This window comes from Urocitellus parryii, chromosome 12 (assembly GCF_045843805.1).
Source record: "Urocitellus parryii isolate mUroPar1 chromosome 12, mUroPar1.hap1, whole genome shotgun sequence".
NCBI lineage: Eukaryota > Metazoa > Chordata > Mammalia > Rodentia > Sciuridae > Urocitellus > Urocitellus parryii.
In genome coordinates this window covers 94,555,512-94,577,054 of record NC_135542.1, presented here as the reverse complement: position 1 = coordinate 94,577,054, position 21,543 = coordinate 94,555,512, and the positions used below count along the sequence as shown (strand labels likewise).

The window sequence follows — 21,543 nt, the reverse complement described above, 5'->3', positions numbered from 1 at the left end:
TTATGTACAGATACGAAAAATTGTGCTCTGTATGTGTAATAAGGATAGAAATGCATTCCACTGTTGTGTATTTAAAAAAAATAATAAAAACAATTAAAAAAAATTTAAGCCATTGCCTTTATATAGTTTCTCAGCAGACTCCATTAATTTTTTTTTCTTTTTTTTTTTAATTAGTTACACATGACAGTACAGTGATCTTGACATATCATACATTTGAATCAAATGGGGTATAATTACTGCTTTTTCTGAGTGTACAGGTTGCTGAATCACATTGGTCATACAGTCATGTTTATACATACAGCAGATTTTTTTTCATCCAAGTATTCTCCTGAAAAAAATCAAATTCTTATGATTAAACAATTCCATAAATAAGTCACTTTATAAAAAATGAAAACCATCTGGGTTCCTGGGGTGATTGCATTCTGTATATATTTCAAAGGTGGTACTAACAAATTTTTTCTAATGCTTTGGTTATGGAGCAGAGATAATGATAGGAATTAGTGGTAATTCCATGATTATTGGAAGAAGAGCATTGTTATTTCTTGAAGTGGAGATGACTGACAGGTACATCTAGGTAGGAAGGTATATTAAACATATTGAGTTTGGGTTGCCTGACATCTAAATGAGTGTCAATTACATTGTTGAATGTATGAGTTATAAAGGGGCAATCCAGTCAGATAGAAATTTGAAATTTATGTACATATTGATTACAGTTAAGCCATAAAATAACTAAATATTAAGGGAATTAATATAAATAGGAAAGAAAAGAGAAGTGACCTGAGTCCTAAGGTTTTCTGGCATTTAGATGTCAGGTACGGAGCAGACAACAAAGGCCAAAGAAGTAGGTAGGAAACCAGGTAAGTGGTGTCCCAGAAGCCAAGTAAAGGAAGGGTTTCTAGGAAGAAAAAAAAAATGATGAATTGTTTTAATTGTTGACAGTCAAGTAAGGATTAGAATTAGCCACTGGAGTTTACTATGTGAATATCCCTTGTGATTTGATAAAAGCAGTTTAGGTAGAATGATGGGAGGTAAGATGTAAGCAAAAGGAATTCAAGAACATAATGGAAGAGAAAAATTGGAGATAGAAACTTAGTAGTTTGAGGAATTTTGTCTTAAAAGGAAGGGGAGAAATGAAGTAGTACTTGGGCATGGGTGGGGAATAATAGAATTAAGAGGGGACTTTTTTTTTTTTTTTTCCTGGTAGTGGGGATTAAATCCAGAAGTGCTCTACCACTGATTCACATTCCCAGCCCTTTGTAGTTTTTGAGACAGGATCTCACTAAGTTGCCCAAGCTGGCCTCAAATTTTATGATCTTCCTGCCTTAGCCTCCCAGTCGCTGGAATTACAGGCATGTGACAGGCACCATACCTAGTTCAAGACCGGTATTATTTTTAACACAACAGAAATGACTGCTTCTAATGAGAAAAACCCAGTAGAAGTGATAACAATACCAAAGTGTAAAGGCAGAATTTCAGGAATAGTATCTTTGAGAAAACCCAAGTAGTTGGGATCTCATGTATAAGTAAAGGATTGGCCATAACTGGGAGTGTGGGTGCTTCATCCATAAGAATCGGAGACATACAGGCAGAAGTGTAGGTAGATGTATGAATGCCATAGTAGAAGATCATGGAGCTTCTCTTCTGATTGCCTTTTTTTTTTTTTTTTTTTACTCAAATCAAGAAGTAAAGTAAGTAGCTGAGAAAAGAGTAACAGAAGGTATGCAATAATCATCTAGGCAAAGGGGAAAGTAATGGGTCAGAAAGTGTGATTGCTGACCAACATTAAGGACTCATTGGAGTTTTATGGTGATCAACTTAATGTGATTTCTTTTTCCCCAGGCATATCTTAGCTGAATTATACCAAACACAGACTCAGAGACAAGTGGATTTAATTAGGGTTGTGGTTTAACCAGATGATTTCAGCAAAGCACAAGGAGGACAAAGAATTGAGGGTGTGTGCAAATGTAATGGCAATGACTGCCATAGATTTTAACTTAAATAAGGAGGAAAATAGTCTGTGCTAAAGGCCTTGGTTATTTGTACATGAGATATAAAATAATCTAGTAAATAAATTGCACACCACTAAAAATCTTTGTTTCAGACTTTGTAGAATGCATTTGGGATCCATTGTCAACCTCACAGACAACAAGTTTAATAAACCACTGCAGAGTGATTCTTGAAGAACATTCCACTTACGAAAATGAAGTTAATAAAAGCCAACAGGTAATAATTTCTTAGGATTGGATTGTAACCCGGTGGTTGAGCCCTTACGTAGCATGTGCAGGGTCCTAAATTCATTCCCCAGCACTGTTAAAAAAAAAAAAAAAAAAAAAGTAAATAAATGAAATGAAATATTTATATAGGTTCTGATACTATTTTATAGAGATATTACCTAGAAAATGATTTTTTTCCTTAAAAAAATTAAAATGTTTAAGAAATGAGTTTGTTTTTAATGTTATAAATATTGATATCTTGGCCACTTGAGTAATATGGTACGGATAATTAAATTAAAAAAAACATAAAAATTCAGTTTAATATGCCTCTTTGGAAAAAATATGGTTGTGTATGGTGGCATATGCTTGTAATTCCAGCAACTTGGAACCTGAGGCAAGAGGATCACAAGTTCAAACCAGCCTCAACAACTTAGTGAGACTCTGTCTCAAAATAAAAAGGGCTAGGGATGAGGCTCAGTGGTTGAGCATCTCTGGGTTCAGTCCAGAGTACCAAAAAGGGGGGAAAAATTTGCTTGAATTCTACATTTATGAATAAGTCAGTTTGTTATAGGTATATGACAGCTTCATTTGTGCTGCATATAGTATCATTGACTTTAAAATAACTTTTATTCTAGTGTTTAGTATGCCATTATTATTATTCAGATATGGATTCTTTAAGAATAAGAACAATATCTCTTTATAGAAATATTTTTCACAATTGAAAAAATATTTGAAATTCCCATCATGTTTTCATCATTAGTAATCATATCAAGGATTGGTACTGTTGTTGGATATTTTCACCCAGCCTTTTTTTTCCCCCCAAAGTTATAGTCCTAATGGACATGTATGTATTCTTCTTCTACTTAACATTATCTCATTACATAGTTATAATTGTAAGTTACTATAGTCTTAAAAAACTTTAGCTAATATTTTCATTTAGTGGATGGATATAGCATGATGTCATTAAAATTCCCTGATAGAATACTTAGGTCATTTCTGATCTTTGATATACAAACAAAATGAATTTTCGCAAAGTAAATTTACTATGTCAAGGACATAAGCAAACCAACAAAGGACCTGTAACTAGAGTACATGAAGTGCTTCTGTAAATCAATACGAAAAAGGTAGAACCTAATACAAAACAAAATGAAACAAAGAAAAAAAAAAGAAACATAGACAAGCAGATTAACTAGGTACTTTGCAGAAAAGCTTTCCAAATGGCAAATAAATATATGAAAATATGCCCAGCATTACCCAACAGGGAAATGAAAATTAAAGCACAATGGGATATGACTAGAATTATAAACATTTAGGAAAAAAAAGCAATAAGTTTTATAAGGATATAGGGAAACAGGATGTCTCATACACAGCCATGGAAATATAAAATAGTACCACTATTTTATAGAATAATTTGGCATTTTATATAAAGTTGGACATCCAGTCATAAGCATATTCCAGCAGTTCCATTTCTATGTATATGCCTATTAGAAATGTATGCTTATGTATACTAAAATATCTGCAGGAACTTTTATAGTATCATTGTTCATAAAAGATCCTTAAAAGGAAACCATCTAAATGTCCTACTACTAGTATTTATACAACAAAATACAATATAGCAGTGAAAATGATCATCTACAGCCACAGGCAATAGCCTGAATGAATAGGTATCCCAGTTGGTAATTATTTTAATAGCCAATTCTATGAATGTGTACAAATTTTCACTACTAAAATTATGGTTGTTATGCATCAGAATGCACCACTCATCTTTTTTATTCATAAGCTAATATTTTTTAAAATTATGTTTAGATTTTTCTCTTTTACATCTACATTTGAAAAGGATAGAATGAAAAGATTTTTAAAAATTACACTTTTTCTGTTGACCTTCCCATTATAATGACTCTTTTGAAAGGAAGTTTCTTTCTCATAGACACACCTAAGAAAACTTCTATAGACACTTTGCAATATTCAAGAGCCTCATGCTGTTTTCCTTAGTACAGCTTCCACATTACATGTTCATTTTAGCATATTTTGGTATTGGGAGTTTGATATATTTAATGGTGGCAAATATTAACTTTATTTTGGGACTTTATAGAACTACCCTTGTTAAATAGCATAGGAAAATGTTCTTGTGATTGTCAAGAGTTTCCTAGTATTTATCTCAATCCTTTTATAAGTCTATGGAAATTGTTTAATTATTTTATTTTATTTTTTATTTTTTTATTGGTTATTCAAAATATTACAAAGATTGCAGAATCACATCGGTTACACATCCACATTTTTACATAATTCCCTAATAGTAACTGTTGTATTCTGCTACCTTTCCTATCCTCTACTATCCCCCCTCCCCTCCCCTCCCATCTTCTCTCTCTACCCCATCTACTGTAATTCATTTCTCTCCTTGTTTTTTTCCCATTCCCCTCACAACCTCTTATATGTAATTTTGTATAACAATGAGGGTCTCCTTCCATTTCCATGCAATTTCCCTTTTCTCTCCCTTTCCCTCCCACCTCATGACTCTATTTAATGTTAATCTTTTCCTCCTGCTCTTCCTCCCTGCTCTGTTCTTGGTTGCTCTCATTATATCAAAGAAGACATTTGGCATTTGTTTTTTAGGGATTGGCTAGCTTCACTTAGCATAATCTGCTCTAATGCCATCCATTACCCTGCAAATTCCATGATTTTGTCATTTTTTAGTGCTGCGTAGTACTCCATTGTGTATAAATGCCACTTTTTTTTATCCATTCATCTATTGAAGGGCATCTGGGTTGGTTCCACAGTCTAGCTATTGTGAATTGTGCTGCTATGAACATCGATGTGGCAGTATCCCTGTAGTACGCTCTTTTAAGGTCTTGAGGGAATAGTCCCAGAAGGGCAATAGCTGGGTCAAATGGTGGTTCCATTCCCAGCTTTCCCAGGAATCTCCATACTGCTTTCCATATTGGCCACACCAATTGGCAGTCCCACCAGCAATGTACAAGAGTACCCTTTTCCCCATATCCTCGCCAGCACTTGTTGTTGTTTGACTTCGTAATGGCTGCCAATCTTACTGGAGTAAGATGGTATCTTAGGGTGGTTTTGATTTGCATTTCTCTGACTGCTAGAGATGGTGAGCATTTTTTCATGTACTTGTTGATTGAGTGTTATGTCCTCCTCTGAGAAGTGTCTGTTCAGGTCTTTGGCCCATTGGTTGATTGGGTTATTTGTTTTCTTATTGTTTAATTTTTTGAGTTCTTTGTATACTCTGGATATTTTGGGCTCTATCTGAAGTGTGAGGAGTAAACATTTGTTCCCATGATGTAGGCTCCCTGTTTACCTCTCCTATTGTTTCTCTTGCTGAGAAAAAACTTTTCAGTTTAAGTAAGTCCCATTTGTTGATTCTAGTTATTAACTCTTGTGCTATGGGTGTCCTATTGAGGAATTTGGAGCCCGACCCCACAATATGTAGATTGGAGCCAACCTTTTCTTCTATCAGACGCATAGTCTCTGATTTGATATCTAGCTCCTTGATCCACTTTGAGTTAACTTTTGTGCATGGCGAGAGAAGGGGATTCAGTTTCATTTTGTTGCATATGGATTTCCAGTTTTCCCAGCACCATTTGTTAAAGATGCTATCCTTCCTCCATTGCATGCTTTTAGCCCCTTTATCGAATATAAGATAGTTGTAATTTTGTGGATTGGTCTCTGTGTCCTCTATTCTATACCATTGGTCCACCCGCCTGTTTTGGTACCAGTACCATGCTGTTTTTGTTACTATTGCTCTATAGTACAGTTTGAAATCTGGTATCGCTACACCTCCTGATTCACACTTCCTGCTTAGAATTGCTTTTGCTATTCTGGGTCTTTTATTCTTCCATATGAATTTCATGATTGCTTTCTCCATTTCTACAAGAAATGCCGTTGGGATTTTGATTGGCATTGCATTAAACCTATAGAGAACTTTTGGTAATATCGCCATTTTGATGATGTTAGTTCTGCCTATCCATGAACAGGTTATATTTTTCCATCTTCTAAGATCTTCTATTTCTCTCTTTTGGGTTCTGTAGTTTTCATTGTATAAATCTTTCACCTCTTTTGTTAGGTTGATTCCCAAGTATTTTATTTAATTTTTTTTTTGAGGATATTGTGAATAGGGTGGTTTTCCTCATTTCCCTTTCAGAAGATTTGTTGCTGATATACAGGAATGCCTTTGATTTATGTGTGTTGATTTTATATCCTGCCACTTTGCTGAATTCATTTATTAGCTCTAGTAGTTTCTTTGTAGACCCTTTTGGGTCTTCTAGGTATAAAATCATATCATCCGCAAATAGTGATAATTTAAGTTCTTCTTTTCCTATCTTAATGCCTTTAATTTCTTTTGTCTGTCTAATTGCTCTGGCCAGTATTTCGAGAACTATATTGAATAGAAGTGGTGAGAGAGGGCATCCCTGTCTTGTTCCAGATTTTAGAGGGAATGCCTTCAGTTTTTTTCCATTTAGAATGATGCTAGCCTGAGGCTTAGCATATATAGCTTTTACAATGTTGAGGTAAGTTCCTGTTATCCCTAGTTTTTCTAATGTTTTGAACATAAAGGGATGCTGTACTTTGTCGAATGCTTTTTCTGCATCTATCGAGATGATCATAGAGTTCTTATCTTTAAGTCTATTGATGTGGTGAATAACGTTTATTGATTTCCATATATTGAACCAGCCTTGCATCTCAGGGATGAATCCTACTTGATCATGGTGCACGATCTTTTTGATATGTTTTTGTATACGATTTGCCAGAATTTTATTGAGGATTTTTGCATCTAAATTCATTAGGGATATTGGTCTGTAGTTTTCTTTCTTTGAAGTGTCCTTATCTGGTTTGGGAATCAGGGTGATATTGGCCTCATAGAATGAATTTGGAAGTTCTCCCTCTTTATCTATCTCCTGAAATAGATTGTGGAGTATTGGTATTAGTTCTTCTTTAAAGTTCTTGTAAAACTCTGCTGTATATCCATCCGGTCCTGGGCTTTTCTTGGTTGGTAGTCTTTTGATGGCTTCTTCTATTTCCTCACTTGATATTGGTCTGTTTAGGTTGTTTATATCTTCCTGACTCAATCTGGGAAGTTCATATTTCTTAAGGAATTTATCGATGCCTTCACTATCTTCTATTTTATTAGAGTATAGGGTTTCAAAATAATTTCTAATTATCTTCTGTATTTCTGAATTGTCTGTTGTGATGTTGCCTTTTTCATCCCGTAAGCTAGTAATTTGGGTTCTCTCTTCTTCTCTTTGTTAGTGTGCCTAGTGGTCTATCAATCTTATTTATTTTTTCAAAGAACCAACTTTTAGTTTTGTCAATTTTTTCGATTGTTTCTTTTGTTTCGATTTCATTGATTTCAGCTCTAATTTTAATTATTTCTTGCCTTCTACTGTATTTGCTGCTGATTTGTTCTTCTTTTTCTAAGGCTTCGAGGTGTAGTGTGAGGTCATTTATTTGTTGGCGTTTCTTTCTTTTAAGGAATGAACTCCATGAAATGAATTTTCCTCTTAGTACTGCTTTCATAGTGTCCCAGAGATTTCGATATGTAGTGTCTGAGTTTTCGTTTACCTCTAAGAATTTTTTAATTTCCTCTTTGATGTCTTCTGTAACCCTTTGTTCATGCAGTAGCATATTGTTTAATCTCCATGTGGTGTAGGATTTTTCCTTTCTCATTTTATTATTGATTTCCAGTTTCATTCCATTATGATCAGATAAAATGCATGGTAGTATCTCAACTCCTTTGTAATTGCTAAGATTTTCCCTGTGACATAATATATGGTCTATTTTTGAGAAGGATCCATGTGCTGCTGAGAAGAAAGTGTATCCGCTTGATGTTGGGTGGTATATTCTGTATATATCAATTAAGTCTAAATTATTAATTGTATTATTGAGCTCTATGGTTTCTTTATTCAATTTTTGTTTGGAAGATCTGTCCATTGGTGAGAGAGGTGTGTTAAAATCTCTTATGATTATTGTGTTGTGGTCTATTAAACTCTTGAACTTGAGAAGAGTTTGTTTGATGAACGTAGCTGCACCATTGTTTGGGGCATATATATTAATGATCGTCAAGTCTTGTTGGTGTATGGTTCCCTTGAGCAGTATGTAGGGTCCTTGTTTATCCCTTTTGATTAACTTTGGCTGGAAGTCTATTTTATTTGATACAAGTATGGACACCCCTGCTTGCTTCCGGGGTCCATATGAGTGATATGATTTTTCCCAACCTTTCACCTTCAGTCTGTGTATGTCTTTTCCTGTCAGATGAGTCTCCTGTAGGCAGCATATTGTTGGATCTTTTTTTTTAATCTATTCTACTAGCCTATGTCTTTTGATTGGTGCATTTAAGCCATTAACATTTAGGGTTACTATTGAGATATGGTTTGTATTTCCAGCCATATTTGGTTATGTATGATACTTAACATGATTTGTTTTTCCTCTATGCTTAGTTTTTCCTTTACTGTACTACCTCCCGCTGTTGGTTTTCATTGTTATTTTTCATTTCCTCTTCCTGTAATGTTTTGCCAAGGATGTTTTAAAGAGCTGGTTTTCTAGCTGCAAATTCTTTTAACTTTTGTTTATCGTGGAAGATTTTTATTTCATCTTCAATCCTGAAGCTTATTTACGCTGGATACATGATTCTTGGTTGGAACCCTTTTTCTTTCATCGTTTGAAATATGTTGTTCCAGGATCTTCTAGCTTTCAGAGTCTGTGTTGAAAGATCAGCAGTTATCCTGATTGGTTTACCCCTAAATGTAATCCGCTTCCTCTCTCTTGTGGGTTTTCAGATTCTCTCCTTATTCTGTATGTTGGGCATCTTCATTATTATGTGTCTTGGTGTGGATCTCTTATGATTTTGTACATTTGGTGTCCTGTAGGCTTCTAGTATTTGGATTTCTTTTTCATTCTTTAAGTCTGGGAAGTTTTCTAGTATTATTTCATTGAATAGATTGCTCATTCCCTTGGTTTGGATCTCTGTACCCTCTTGTATCCCAGTAACTCTTAGGTTTGGTTTCTTGATGTTATCCCATAATTCTTGTATGTTCTGTTCCTGATTTCTTAATATTCTCGCTGAGCTGTCTATGTTCTTTTCAAGTTGAAAAACTTTGTCTTTGTTGTCTGAAGTTCTATCTTCTAAGTGTTCTACTCTGCTGGTAATACTTTCATTTGAGTTTTTAATTTGGTTTATTGTTTCCTGCATTTCCAGGATTTCTGTTTGTTTGTTTTTTATATCCTCTATCTCCCTATAGAGTTGATCTTTTGCTTCTTGGATTTGTTTATGTAATTCATTGTCAAAGTGATTTTTCATTGTCTGAATTTGATGTATAATGTCTTCCTTGAGATTCCAGATCATCTGAAGCATGTATATCCTGAACTCTTTGTCTGACATTCCATCAGCTGCAGATATTACCTCATCTAATGTTGAATTGACCTGTATTGTTTGTGGTCCTTTCTTTCCTTGTCTTTTCGTACTGCTCATGATTCTTTCTAGCTTTGTGAAACTGTTGTGCTAACATGTTTTTCCCCTTATATATTTGTATTGTTTTTGTATAGTTCCAAAATCCCTCTTTTTCGGAGAAAGACGATGTTTATAGATCCCAATATCAACAGTACATTATCTAAGCACAAGTTTTCATTGTTAATACATTTATAGTTAGATTCTAAGACTATAGATATTGGTTTTAATTATTACTTAAGAATATATTCATTAGTTTCATAAAAGGCGTACCATATCTGGTGGCATATAGAAAACTTAATTTCAGACGAAGGATGTTATACTTAGAGGGAAAGGAGTGAGGGTATGAGGTTAAACTAACTTAGCACCTTTGGAGAACTCTAACCACTAGACTGGTAATTTATGGAAGAATGTATAGACTCAACCTCCTATCTGTATATGTATAGATAGCAAAAGTTAGGATGTTGAAAGTGGGATAGAGAGAATACGAATAAAAAAAAAGAAAAAAAAGAACAAGGAAGAAAAGAGAAATAAGAGAAGGAAAAGGGAAGTAAGATAGAAATAAAGAAAAAAATGGGAGGTGGGGTATATGCAATTCCTCTATATTATATTACTTTGGTAATTCGGTTGTTCATGCACAGTTCTTGGTTTCACATATGCTGAAGTTGTGGAAGAGAGAGAAGAAAAGAGAAAGAAAGAGAGAAAAAAAAAGTCTCTCAGAACACTGTTTTCCTTGCTTCCAGTAGGTGGCGTTGTCTATTCCTAGCTTGAGCCTCTGTATTCAGGGTGGTGGGTATAGCCAGTGTGAAAGGAAATGAGCTTCCACCTGTATCTTCCCTGCTCTAGTCTCTGAGGTAGAAACCAGGTGCCTGTACAGTTGTTGTTTTGCGTTGATAGCTACAACCCCCAAAAGCTTGTGGGAAATATTTTGAGTTATCGCAGCTAAGGGTGGGGGAGTTGGAAACCGGGTACCTGGATCAGCCGCAGAACCGTGCTGGTAGCCACACCCCCTTTGATGGGTTTTAAGGGTTGATGGGCTTCTTCCGGACTAGCACTCGGGGCAGGGCCGGACTTCCTCCTCCGGTCTGGCTGGGCGCCTGCTGCTTCCCCCCCCCTCGTCTGGCTGGGCGCCTGGCGCGTCTTCCTCCTCTGGTCTGTCTTTGTTTAATTATTTTAAAGCTTACACTTTTCTTGTAAAAATGTCACATCTGAAGTGTCAAAAAATTACTTTGAATGTCTTAATATTTGCTGCATTTTTTTTCCTATGTGTGTAACTTGTCCTTTTTCAGAACAGGAATATGTGCATGCTAGTGTTACTATTACATCTTTGTATGTTGAACTGGTTGAGCACTGTAATGACCTGAGAATACACTGCATAGAATTTTTTTTAAATATGTTTTTTTGGGGGCTGGAGTTGTGGCTCAGTGGTAGGGCATTTGCTTTGCGTAGCATGTGTGAGGCACTGGGTTCTATTCTCAGCACCATATATACAAGTAAAATAAATGTCCATCAACAGCTAAACAATATTTTTTTAAAAATGTCTTTTGATAAATGTATTTCCAATTATGACATTTTTGCTGATACTTTCCAATTTTTAAATAATAGGATTTACTTAAATCCATTGCTTCAAGAATGAAGAAGGCAATAGAAGATGATGTTTTTATTCCTCTATACCCAAAGAGGTAAAAGCTGTTAACTTTTGTATTGTTTGAAATAGCTCATCATATAATACAGATTTAAGGACATAATGCAAGAGAAACTATACTGTTACATGTACATAGTAAGATGCAAATTGAGTTTTCAACAAGTATTTCTCAGTCACCTGCTGTATACCATGTATGATGCTTAGCACTTGGACTTTGGATTTTTTTGTTTGTTTAAATGAACGTTAGGAACATGAGCAGTTGCATAAAATGGTAAAAAGCACAGGTTCTAGGGGTTGGATCTACCATTACTAGATATTTGATATTGGTCCTTTCTATGCATTATTGTCCTCATTTGTAAAATGAGTATAAAATTAGTAGCTATTTCACAGAACTTTAGGAAGACAAGAAGAGTGCTCAGATTAAAACAAAGCTTTGTATAAAAGTTAGAATAGTGTAAGCCTAGAACATCACTGAATGTCCAGAAACTGCAGCTGTGAATTATGTATTTACTTTATGAAAAAAAGTAGTATTGGGGCTGGGGATGTGGCTCAAGCGGTAGCTCACTCGCCTGGCAGGCGCGCACTGGGTTCCATCCTAAGCACCACATACAAATAAAGATGTTGTGTCCGCCGAAAACTAAAATGAATATTTAAAAATTCTCTTTCTCTCTCTCTCTCTCTCTCTCAAAAAAAAAAAAAAGAACAAAAGTAATATTAGAAGCATGGCCATTATTAAGTACATGCTAAACTATAGCTACCCAGTAAGTAGTCACAGGATAGAAAACTTTGTGGAGTAGGAAGAAAGAAAGCTCTTGGCTTTTTGACTTTTTTGAGTCAAGAAGTGATGTCTGCATATAAAAATTCTTCCTTGGTAAGGTTTATTTTGTAAAGTTTTACTTAAGTCCTTCTACATGTGATTTATTTGCTAATTTCTTTTAAGAGAGAGAGAGAGAGAATTTTTTTTTAATATTTATTTTTTAGTTTTCGGCGGACACAACATCTTTGTTTGTATGTGGTGCTGAGGATCGAACCCAGGCCGCATGCATGCCAGGTGAGCGCGCTACCGCTTGAGCCACATCCCCAGCCCTATTTGTTAATTTTTAATTTACACTTAAAATGAAAAAATTTACTTCCATCCTGCCCTCCATAGACTCAGATTTTGCCCTTCTTCCTTTATCCACATACCTGCATGCAGTAATCAATTATTTTTATTTTCTTCATACAAATAAAAGTAAATACTTTTATATATATGCCATTACCTTACCTTTCCCTTTGTTCTACAGCAAAGTATATTATAAAGTGTTGCATCCAGTTTGAATTTTATTTCATGTAGTACCCTTTTTTAAAATATTTATTTTTTAGTTGTAATTGGACACAATACCTTTATTTTATCTGTTTATTTTTAATGTGGTGCTGAGGATTGAAACCAGGGCCTCGCACGTGCTAGATGAGCACTCTATTGCCGAGCCACAACCCCAGCCCTCATGTAGTATATCTTTGAGATCATTTCATGTTATCATGAGAATTTTCCTATATTTTTTTGAAGCTTCATATAGCAGGGCATCATGTAGATATACTGAAACTGATAGACATCAAAGTGCTGAACTTACTAACAGTGGATATTGCAAATAAACTAGCAGACATACCATTCTGTATATTTGAAAACGTATATACAAGAGACATTCTCAAAAATGGGATTGGTGGGTCAGAGTGTAGATGTGTTTGTAATTTTTGATAGATATCAGGTCACCTCCATGTAGAGAACTTCCATTTGTATTAAATTAAGGCTTAGTATGCTTGTTTAAATAAATGTTTTTTAAAACTCTGATTCTGAAAGAGTAATTTGCATTTTCTCCTTTTTCTTTCTGTTGTCTCAAATTAGTGCTGTAGAAAATGAAACATCACCGCATTCCAAGTTCCAAGAAAGGCAATTCTGGTCAGCTCTGAAGGTAAAATAAAAATGCAGATTTATTTTTAATAGAGTTGACTATAAAACAAAGTGGTAGACTTTTTCTTAAATATTTTAGGCTTTGCAGGTTGTATAGTATCCACTAAAATACCGGATTCTGCTACTGTAGTCCAAAAGAATCACAGATAATATGTAAACAAATAAATGTGGCTATGTTTCAATAATACTTTACTTATAGACATTGAAATTTGAATGTCACATAATTTTTACTTGTTATAAAATATTGTTTTTAAAAAACATTTTTTAATGTCATTTAAAAAATGTGAAAACTATTTTAGCCCACAGGCCCTATAGAAACAAGCAGAGGTTGAATTTAACCCCCAAGTCATAATTGGCTAACCCTTGTTCTAAAAAGTAAACATAAAGTCATTGTCAAGTCAGTAGTAATAGGAATGGTAAGAAGATGGGTTCAGAAGACATTTAAGATGTACCACTAAAAAGACTCAATTAATTTACATCTGAGAACATAAGGTCATAGCCAAGTTTCTGACTTTGGCAACCTTGTGACTTACTTAATATTCTCTGGGAATATTATAGGAGGTAAAGGATGAAGAAAAGGCCAGGGAGGGAAAGTAAGGTCAGTTTTGGACATAATTAATTGAACACAGCTCTGGGACTAATCCAAAAGTCTAGGAGGCAATTGGATATATGAATCCAAATGTCAGGGGACAGATCTGAGTTGAGGTTTTGGGAGTCAGCTTGCATTTAGAGCCATGGTCTTGAATGACAAGTTCTAAGGAGATAGGGTAAAGCATGAAGAAGAGGCTATGGAAAGAACGTTGAAAATATTGACAGAAGAAGGGAAATGGAAAGTAGTGTTTTCATAGAAACCTTAGAACCCTTAAGAGAGTGGCCTTAAGGAAGCTAAATGAAAGACAAGCCAGGTGTAGCAACACATGCCTTTAAATCCCAGTGGCTCAGGAGGCTGACACAGAAGGATTGCAAGTTCAAAGCCAGCCTCAGCAACTTAGCAAGGCCCTGAGCTACACCCTGTCTCAAAATTTAAAAATAAAAAATAAAAAGACTGGGGATGTAGATCAGTGGTTAAGCACCTCTGGGCTCAATCCTAGATTTAAAGTAAAGACCAGCGTGTTAAGTGCTACCAAAAAGAATTAGGAGAGTTAAAGTGTTTATTAGGTTTAACAAAAAGACAGACCATATCAATAGATCATATCAGAAACAGTAGTTTCAATGGTGAATTAATGTTTGTCATATGGTTGAGTCAGGGAAAGGACTTTCAAGGTGAGGGGACAACATCAGTGATAATATAAAGCATGACATTATAGAAAAATTGCATGTCATTCAGCACTCAGAGTAGTAAATAACTTCTGGAAAGAAAGCGGGGAATGCAATAAAATTCACAGGAAGATCTGGACTTAAAGACAGCTAGTATTTATTTTATAGTTTGGAGGACTTCACCAAATGCCCAGGTTATTATTCTTTCTTTATATATCAGAGCAATGAAGTTCTCAGCATTGACTGACTTCTTAAGGTCACACCTTGGCAACAGTGGCCCTGGCTTTAACAATGGTCCTTTATGAATCCTGGAATCCTGCAGCCTTGTACTCAGGATTGAGGAGGAAGATTGTTGGTCTGGAAAGGACCTAGTGAATTCATTTGAAACAGATTTGTGGTGGTTATACTAGAAAAGGAAAATAGAGTGAGCAAATAAAGGTTGTAAAGAAATAGGTATTTTTCAGAGATGTTTTCAGTTCTAAAGTTGATAGCTCCAACTAATTGTAATTGAGAGTTATAGTTAATTGACAGGCTAATTGTAATGAGAATTGAAGAGTATGACCAACTCTTTATGTTGGTTAGAGACTTAGAAAACACATGCATAAGCCAGGCACAATTGTTCATACCTGTAATCCCAGCAACTTGGGAGGATAAGGCAGGAGGATCACAAGTTCAGGCCAGCCCCAGCAACTTAGAGAGGCTGTAAGCAACTTAGTGAGATCCTGTCTCAAAATAAAATATAAAAAGTGTTGGAGATGTGACTCAGTGGCTGATTGACCCTGACTTCAATCTTTAGTAAAAAAAAAAAGAAAGAAAGAAAAGAAAAGAAAACACATGTGTATTCACTTTATGTTTTATTTTAGCTCTTCCGCAATATTCTTCTTTGGAATGGAATCCTTTCAGACAACACCTTGCAAGAGCTAGGACTAGGGAAGCTGCTAAATCGCTACCTTATTATAGCTCTTCTTAATGCCATACCTGGACCAGATGTTGTGAAAAAATGCAACCAGGTAAGTTGTGTAGGAGCAATTATGATTTTATCATTTTTAAAAATATAGCTATTAAAATTTTAGCAAATTAATTAAAATTGTGATGCTCACAAAAGAATAGACAAGTCAATAAATCAACAGTAGACACCCAGAAGCAGACCCTCTCTATTTAAGAATTAGTATACTGATTTGAAATATCACCAATAAGGGAAAATTACTTAATAAATGATGCTAAGTCAACTGGCTCTTCACAAAAAGAATGTTAGATTCTTGCCTCTCACCATATACCAATATAAATTTTAGGCAAGGACTGGGGGTATAGTCATTGGTAGAGTGCTTTCCTAGTACATTCAGGGCCTTGTTCAACCCCCAGTACCACAATCAGTCAATAAATAAACCTCAGGTGAAATAAAAAATGAAATTGTAAAATTATAGCAGTAGAGGTAAATAACTATCAAGAGTGAGAGTGTCCTTTCTAAACTTAAATACAAATGAAGAAATGATAACAAAAAGCAATAGATTTGACAAAAATCTAAACCTTAAGTGGATCAAAAAAATTCATTGAGATTAATTGATAATTGTTTGATCAATTGTTAATTGTTGATAATTGTTAATATGCTTTTCTAGCCACATATTATGGAAAGAATGTTCTATAAACATATTTTGTCTTCTGTACTTCACAATCTTTATGTTCAAAGGGGACTCTCTAATTTTATTGATAATTGTGATACAAAATTAATTTGATAATTAATTGATAACTGAAGACTATGTTCACTGGGCTCACTATACTATTCTTTTCTCCTGTTGTTTATTTTTGAAGGATGTTGAGAAAGTAGGAAAGAAGTTGTAACACATAACAAGGATTAAAATCTATGTTAAATTTAAAAAATCCCTTTGCAAATCAATAAACAATTCAAATGTTCTTTTTAAAAATAACCAAAAATATGCAAATCAAGTTACCAAAAAAGGATATGTAAAAATAATGTACAAATTACATGAGAAAGATTATAGTATAATAATCAGAAAAATGAAAATTATTATATAGTAAAGACAATTTTTTTAGAAGTTGTATACAGCCAGGTGCTAAGGTATACAACTGTAATCCCAGGTGCTCTGGAGGCTGAGGCAGAAAGACCACAAGTTCAAGGCTAGCCTTGGCAATTCAGGGAGACCCTGTCTCAACATAAAATTTTATTTTAAATAGGGTTGGAGTTGTAGCTTAATGGTGGAGCACATGCCTCACATGCATGCATGAAACAGTTGCCAGTACTACAAAAAGAAAAATGTGTGGGATCCATGTTTTTGCTGTTATTCTATCTGTAATTCCCAGTGTTGGCATAAGCAAGAGCACTGTGACAAGAGTGCATAGCACAGTGGGTTCCCACACTGTGGGAGAAGGGACACAGGCCTACTGGAGAATATTCTGGCATGATGGGTACAAAACTTTTAAAGTTCATACCTTTGACTTCTAAGAATTTATCTTAAGTCAAAAATCAGAGCTGTACATACAGATATTTTAAATGTAAAGAATATTGTTGTAGCGTTACTTATAATAGAAGATAGTTGGAAACTACCTAAATGTCCCCCAAAACATCTTGGTCTGTCCAAAAAGATAAGCCTGTAGTTGAAGAATTTTTAAGTATATGAGAAAATATATACTTCATAATTTCTAAAAAAAAAAAATACATATGAAATGATGTACACTTCCTAGCCAACCATGATTTTTCTGACTGTAGTTTTCATATTGGGTATAGATTTGGACATTACATATCAAAAATTTAAATTATCATCTGTACTGTGTTTCAGATTTAGAGAGTCCTCTTTGAACATAAAGATTGTAAAGTAGAGAAAAAAATATGTTTAAAGTACATTCTTTCATAATATGTGGCTAGAAAAGCAGATCAACAAAATGTGGGTTTAAGTTCTAGTCTCATTTATATATGAACTTCTTTGTTACATGAGAATTTTATTGATACTTGTGATACAAAATATGGGGCAAGCAAGTACAAATGGTATTAAATTCCAAACCAGTTTTGAAACTTTTGAAAAAAGTAGTCTGTGTAAAATTTTATAGGACCTTTGGCCTTTTTCAGTTAACTAAGTGTCTGCCTTTTTTTCTCAGTAATTGAAGAAGGTCATTAAGGAATACAATAAATCTTTTTCCTCATCCATAATTTTTTAGGATTTTTTGTTGTTACTATTACTGCTGCTGGAGTTCAAACCCAGGGCTTCACACACATGAAGCATGTGCTCCACACCTGGGCTACACGTACCTCAGCGCATACACATCTGCTTTTTTTTAACTAAGTATTTAATTCTGACCAGCCGTATTTATTTTAGAAGGTATTTTTGGGAATTTTTATTGAACATATATTATAATATTTGGTTCATTTTAATTTTTCTCTTATCTCCTCCCTTCCCCCACTCCTTTCACCAAGCACTGAGGATTAAGCCCAGTGCCTCACTCGTGCTAAGCAAGCACTGTGCCACGGAGCCACACATAAATCCTTTTATTTAATTTTTAAATATTTTGCTAACTTTACTAAAGCTTTCCCAAACCATGCATTACCTTCAGGAGGATGATTATAAAATGCCATTTTTTGTTGTTGTTGTTTATTCCAAAAGAACAATTGAATGCACTGCATTGATTCATTTTGCTTCCATGGACATTTAAAGCAATGTATGAGATTAGTAGACTATCAAAGCATAATTAATTTTTCTTTCACCCTGTATATCTTAGAATCACTCATTTGATTCCTTAACTCTAATTTGTTTATGTAGATCATATACTAGGTGAAACATAGTTAGGTTAACTGAAAGTATCTTATGTCTAGGCATTGTGGTTGTTAGTTGTAAGTTATGTTTTATGTGGATTTTTTATCCCAGGAATACCCAAGTATGGAAAGAATTATAAGCACCTCTAGAAAACATTCATAAAAGTAGTCTGTTTTAAGCTCTTAGCAATAAAGAATGATTTTTTTAAATGGCATATGACCTTTCACAAAATAAAGGAAATTTTCCAAAATTTTTATTGAATCAAACTATAATATGGGAAGAATAATACTCAACTTGCATAATTACTGTGAGATTATGTTAGCAAGAGTCCTTAGATAATTATCATTATCATAAACCAGCCATGTGTTTTAATTAACAGATAGTAGTATGTCTACCAGAAAAATGGTTTGAAAATTGTGCTACGAGGACATCTATTCCCCAGCTAGAAAACTTCATTCAGTTGTTATTGCAGTCTGCACATAAATTGTCTGGGGATGAATTCAGGTAAGGCATGTTTCATCTTAACTTTCATAAGTATAGTTTGAGGATCTTGCATGAGCTCAGCAATTCTTAGAAATTTTGTATAATTTTTACAAACATTTGTACATTTATTATACTTCTCAAAAATCTGTTGAGACTTGGTAGAATTAGTACATATTTTTATGGTTACCTTTGAAATGGCCCACTGTAATCACACCCCATGCATATTCCTATTTTTAAATATAAAATCTTTACCAAAATAACATTTCCAAAAAATACATATGGAAATTTAGAATCAAAACTCTAAATCAGAAACCTCTTATTAAACATTTAAAATGAGAGTTGGGATGTAGCTCAGTGATCGAATGCTTGCTTACCATATAAGAGACCATAGATTTGATCCCCAGCACTGAAAAACAATTTCCATGTATTTTTAATTTTCTTGACTATTTTTAAAAATTCAGCACTCCCTCAATACAAGTGTGCATCCTGGTTTTTACCCAACAGTAGCTAGATCTCTGGTTTGAATGTCTCATTCACAGCATCAAATGTTTACAGGATACAGTAGTGTTCTGGTAAATTGCCAATTGAAAAAATTTACATGAAAAAGGCCAAATTTGTAACATTTGCTGATGCCTTGGGGTAAATATTCCTACTCTGGCTTCCACCATAATGGCATTAAAACTGTAGTATAACAACAGGGATATGTTCCAAGAAATGAATCCTTAAGAGAATTATTGTTGTACAAACATCATAGAGTGTGCTTACACAAATATAGTTGGTGTAGCTGCTACACACCTGGACTATATGGTATGTGCGTGTATGTGTATGTGTATAGGGGTGGGTGTGTGTGTGTGTGTGTAAGTAAGTGTGTACGTGTGTGTGTGTGTGTGTGTGTGTGTATTGTTATGCTCGAATTCGGAACCCCCAAAGACCACCAGAGACCCAAGATCGATGTAAACAGCAAAGAGGTGTTTATTGCGAGCTAGCTCGGTCCTCCACACGCACACACAGCAACTGGTGCTCTGAGATAGAGGCTGGTTTATATATATATATATATATATATATATATATATATATAATAGTCTTTCACTCCTAGGGCCATCAAATTAAGCACAGGAGAAAATGATGCAATCGAGATTCAGTAAGCACTAGATATATGAGGCTACTTCTGACATAACACAGCATACTGTTTTACTCTAAATTTTAAAAAAAAATTATATACTCTTAAATAATAATTAAAAAGTATTATAGACCCGATGTGGTGGTGCATACCTGTATTCCTAGCTACTCAGGAGACTGAAGTAGGAGAATCACAAGTGTGAGGCCATGTTGGACAATTCAGCAAGACCCTGTTTCAGAATTTTTAGTTTAGAAAGGGCTGGGGATATAGCTCAGTGGTAGAGCACCCCTGGGTTCAATCCCTAGTAAAATGCATCAGGGCTTTTACTCCTTCTTTCTCTTCTTCCTTCTACCAAAAAAAAAAAAAAAAGTATAGTAGTAAATACATAAATCACTAATATAGTTGTTTATTATCAACAGGTGTTACTACATAATCGTATGTACTGTACTTTTATATAGCAGCAGTACAGTAGGTGTGTTCACACCAGCATCCCCACAAACATGAGTAATGTATTGAATATGATGTTATCATGGCTGCAGTGTCACTGGGCAATAGAATTTTCAGCAATTTTCAGTCATTGATCAAAATGTCACTGTGCAGTGTGTGGCTGTAGGGGAAGAAGGCAGCATCTCTGTATTTCATGCTATATTAGGTACTGACATAAGGTTAAGCTTTTGTTTTGGAGTAATGAATAATTAGTGGGTCCTGAGTTCATCACTGTGCCTTCATAGCTCACTTTTTATTGGTGGTGGTCCTGATCTGGAAGTTGAACCGAGGACCTTGTGCAGGAAGTTGAACCGAGGACCTTGTGCATGCTAAGAACGTACTCTTCCACTGAACTACACTCCCAGCCCTGATGCATTTTTAAAGAGGGCAATGTTTCTTTGTTTTGTTTTTCAGGAATGAAGTCAAGGAAATAATTCTTATTCTGGTGAAAATAAAAGCTTTGCATCAAGCAGAATCCCTCACAGAAGAGTATCACCTAGACCATCTTAAATCACTAATTAAAGAAGTTTGAGTACACTTAATAGGAAAGTACTAAAATGAGATTTATATATTTTTAAATATAATACTCAATCCCTTTTCTTGCAAACAAAACAAAACAAAAAACAAAGCCTGGTGCCTTTTTATTCCTTGTAATGGAGGGTAGAATATCCAAAGAACAGAATTCCTCCCTCCATTCCCTCCTTCTGCTTTCCTGGAAAACTGCCCTTCCTAATTAACTGGTGCTTGAAGAAATTAAATGTACAGGGAGCAGTAAGAGATCAATCTGTATGTCTTTGAATTTCTTTACTTTTCCAAGAGGGGAGATGGAGAAATCTCAGATGTAGCTATTTTGGCTTAGAGGAGCAAATAAGTCTTCTGCTTTGACCATAAAACTATGTTTAAATTGTAATTATTTTAACGACTCCTGTTTACAATTAATAAGGAAATCTTAATTAGAAAGAATTATGTGTTAATTGGATAGTCAAATTGTCCTTCAGAAATCTGTACCAATCTCTTGTACCAAGACCAAATAAGCATAAGAGTGTCACTGAATCGCCACCAGTTATTATATTTGACAGATAAAAAGAATTGTAATTCTTTTGTTTTGGCTGTTAGCAAAAAATGTATTGGGTTGGACAATTCATTATTCTTTTTGAAATAGCCATTCTTT

At 34.6% G+C, this 21,543-nt stretch overlaps 1 protein-coding gene across 1 annotated transcript in view; it reads left to right on the top strand.

Annotated features, from left to right (window-relative positions):
• Gcfc2 (GC-rich sequence DNA-binding factor 2) overlaps positions 1–21,543 on the top strand; it is a 46,209-nt gene extending 24,666 nt beyond the window's left edge. The window contains exons 12-17 of the mRNA XM_077791798.1: positions 2,102–2,223; positions 11,275–11,351; positions 13,197–13,263; positions 15,383–15,529; positions 18,663–18,787; positions 20,787–21,543. Of these exons, the coding sequence (XP_077647924.1) occupies positions 2,102–2,223; positions 11,275–11,351; positions 13,197–13,263; positions 15,383–15,529; positions 18,663–18,787; positions 20,787–20,904 (656 nt within the window). The 3' untranslated portion in view covers positions 20,905–21,543. The remainder of the gene's footprint in view (positions 1–2,101; positions 2,224–11,274; positions 11,352–13,196; positions 13,264–15,382; positions 15,530–18,662; positions 18,788–20,786) is intronic.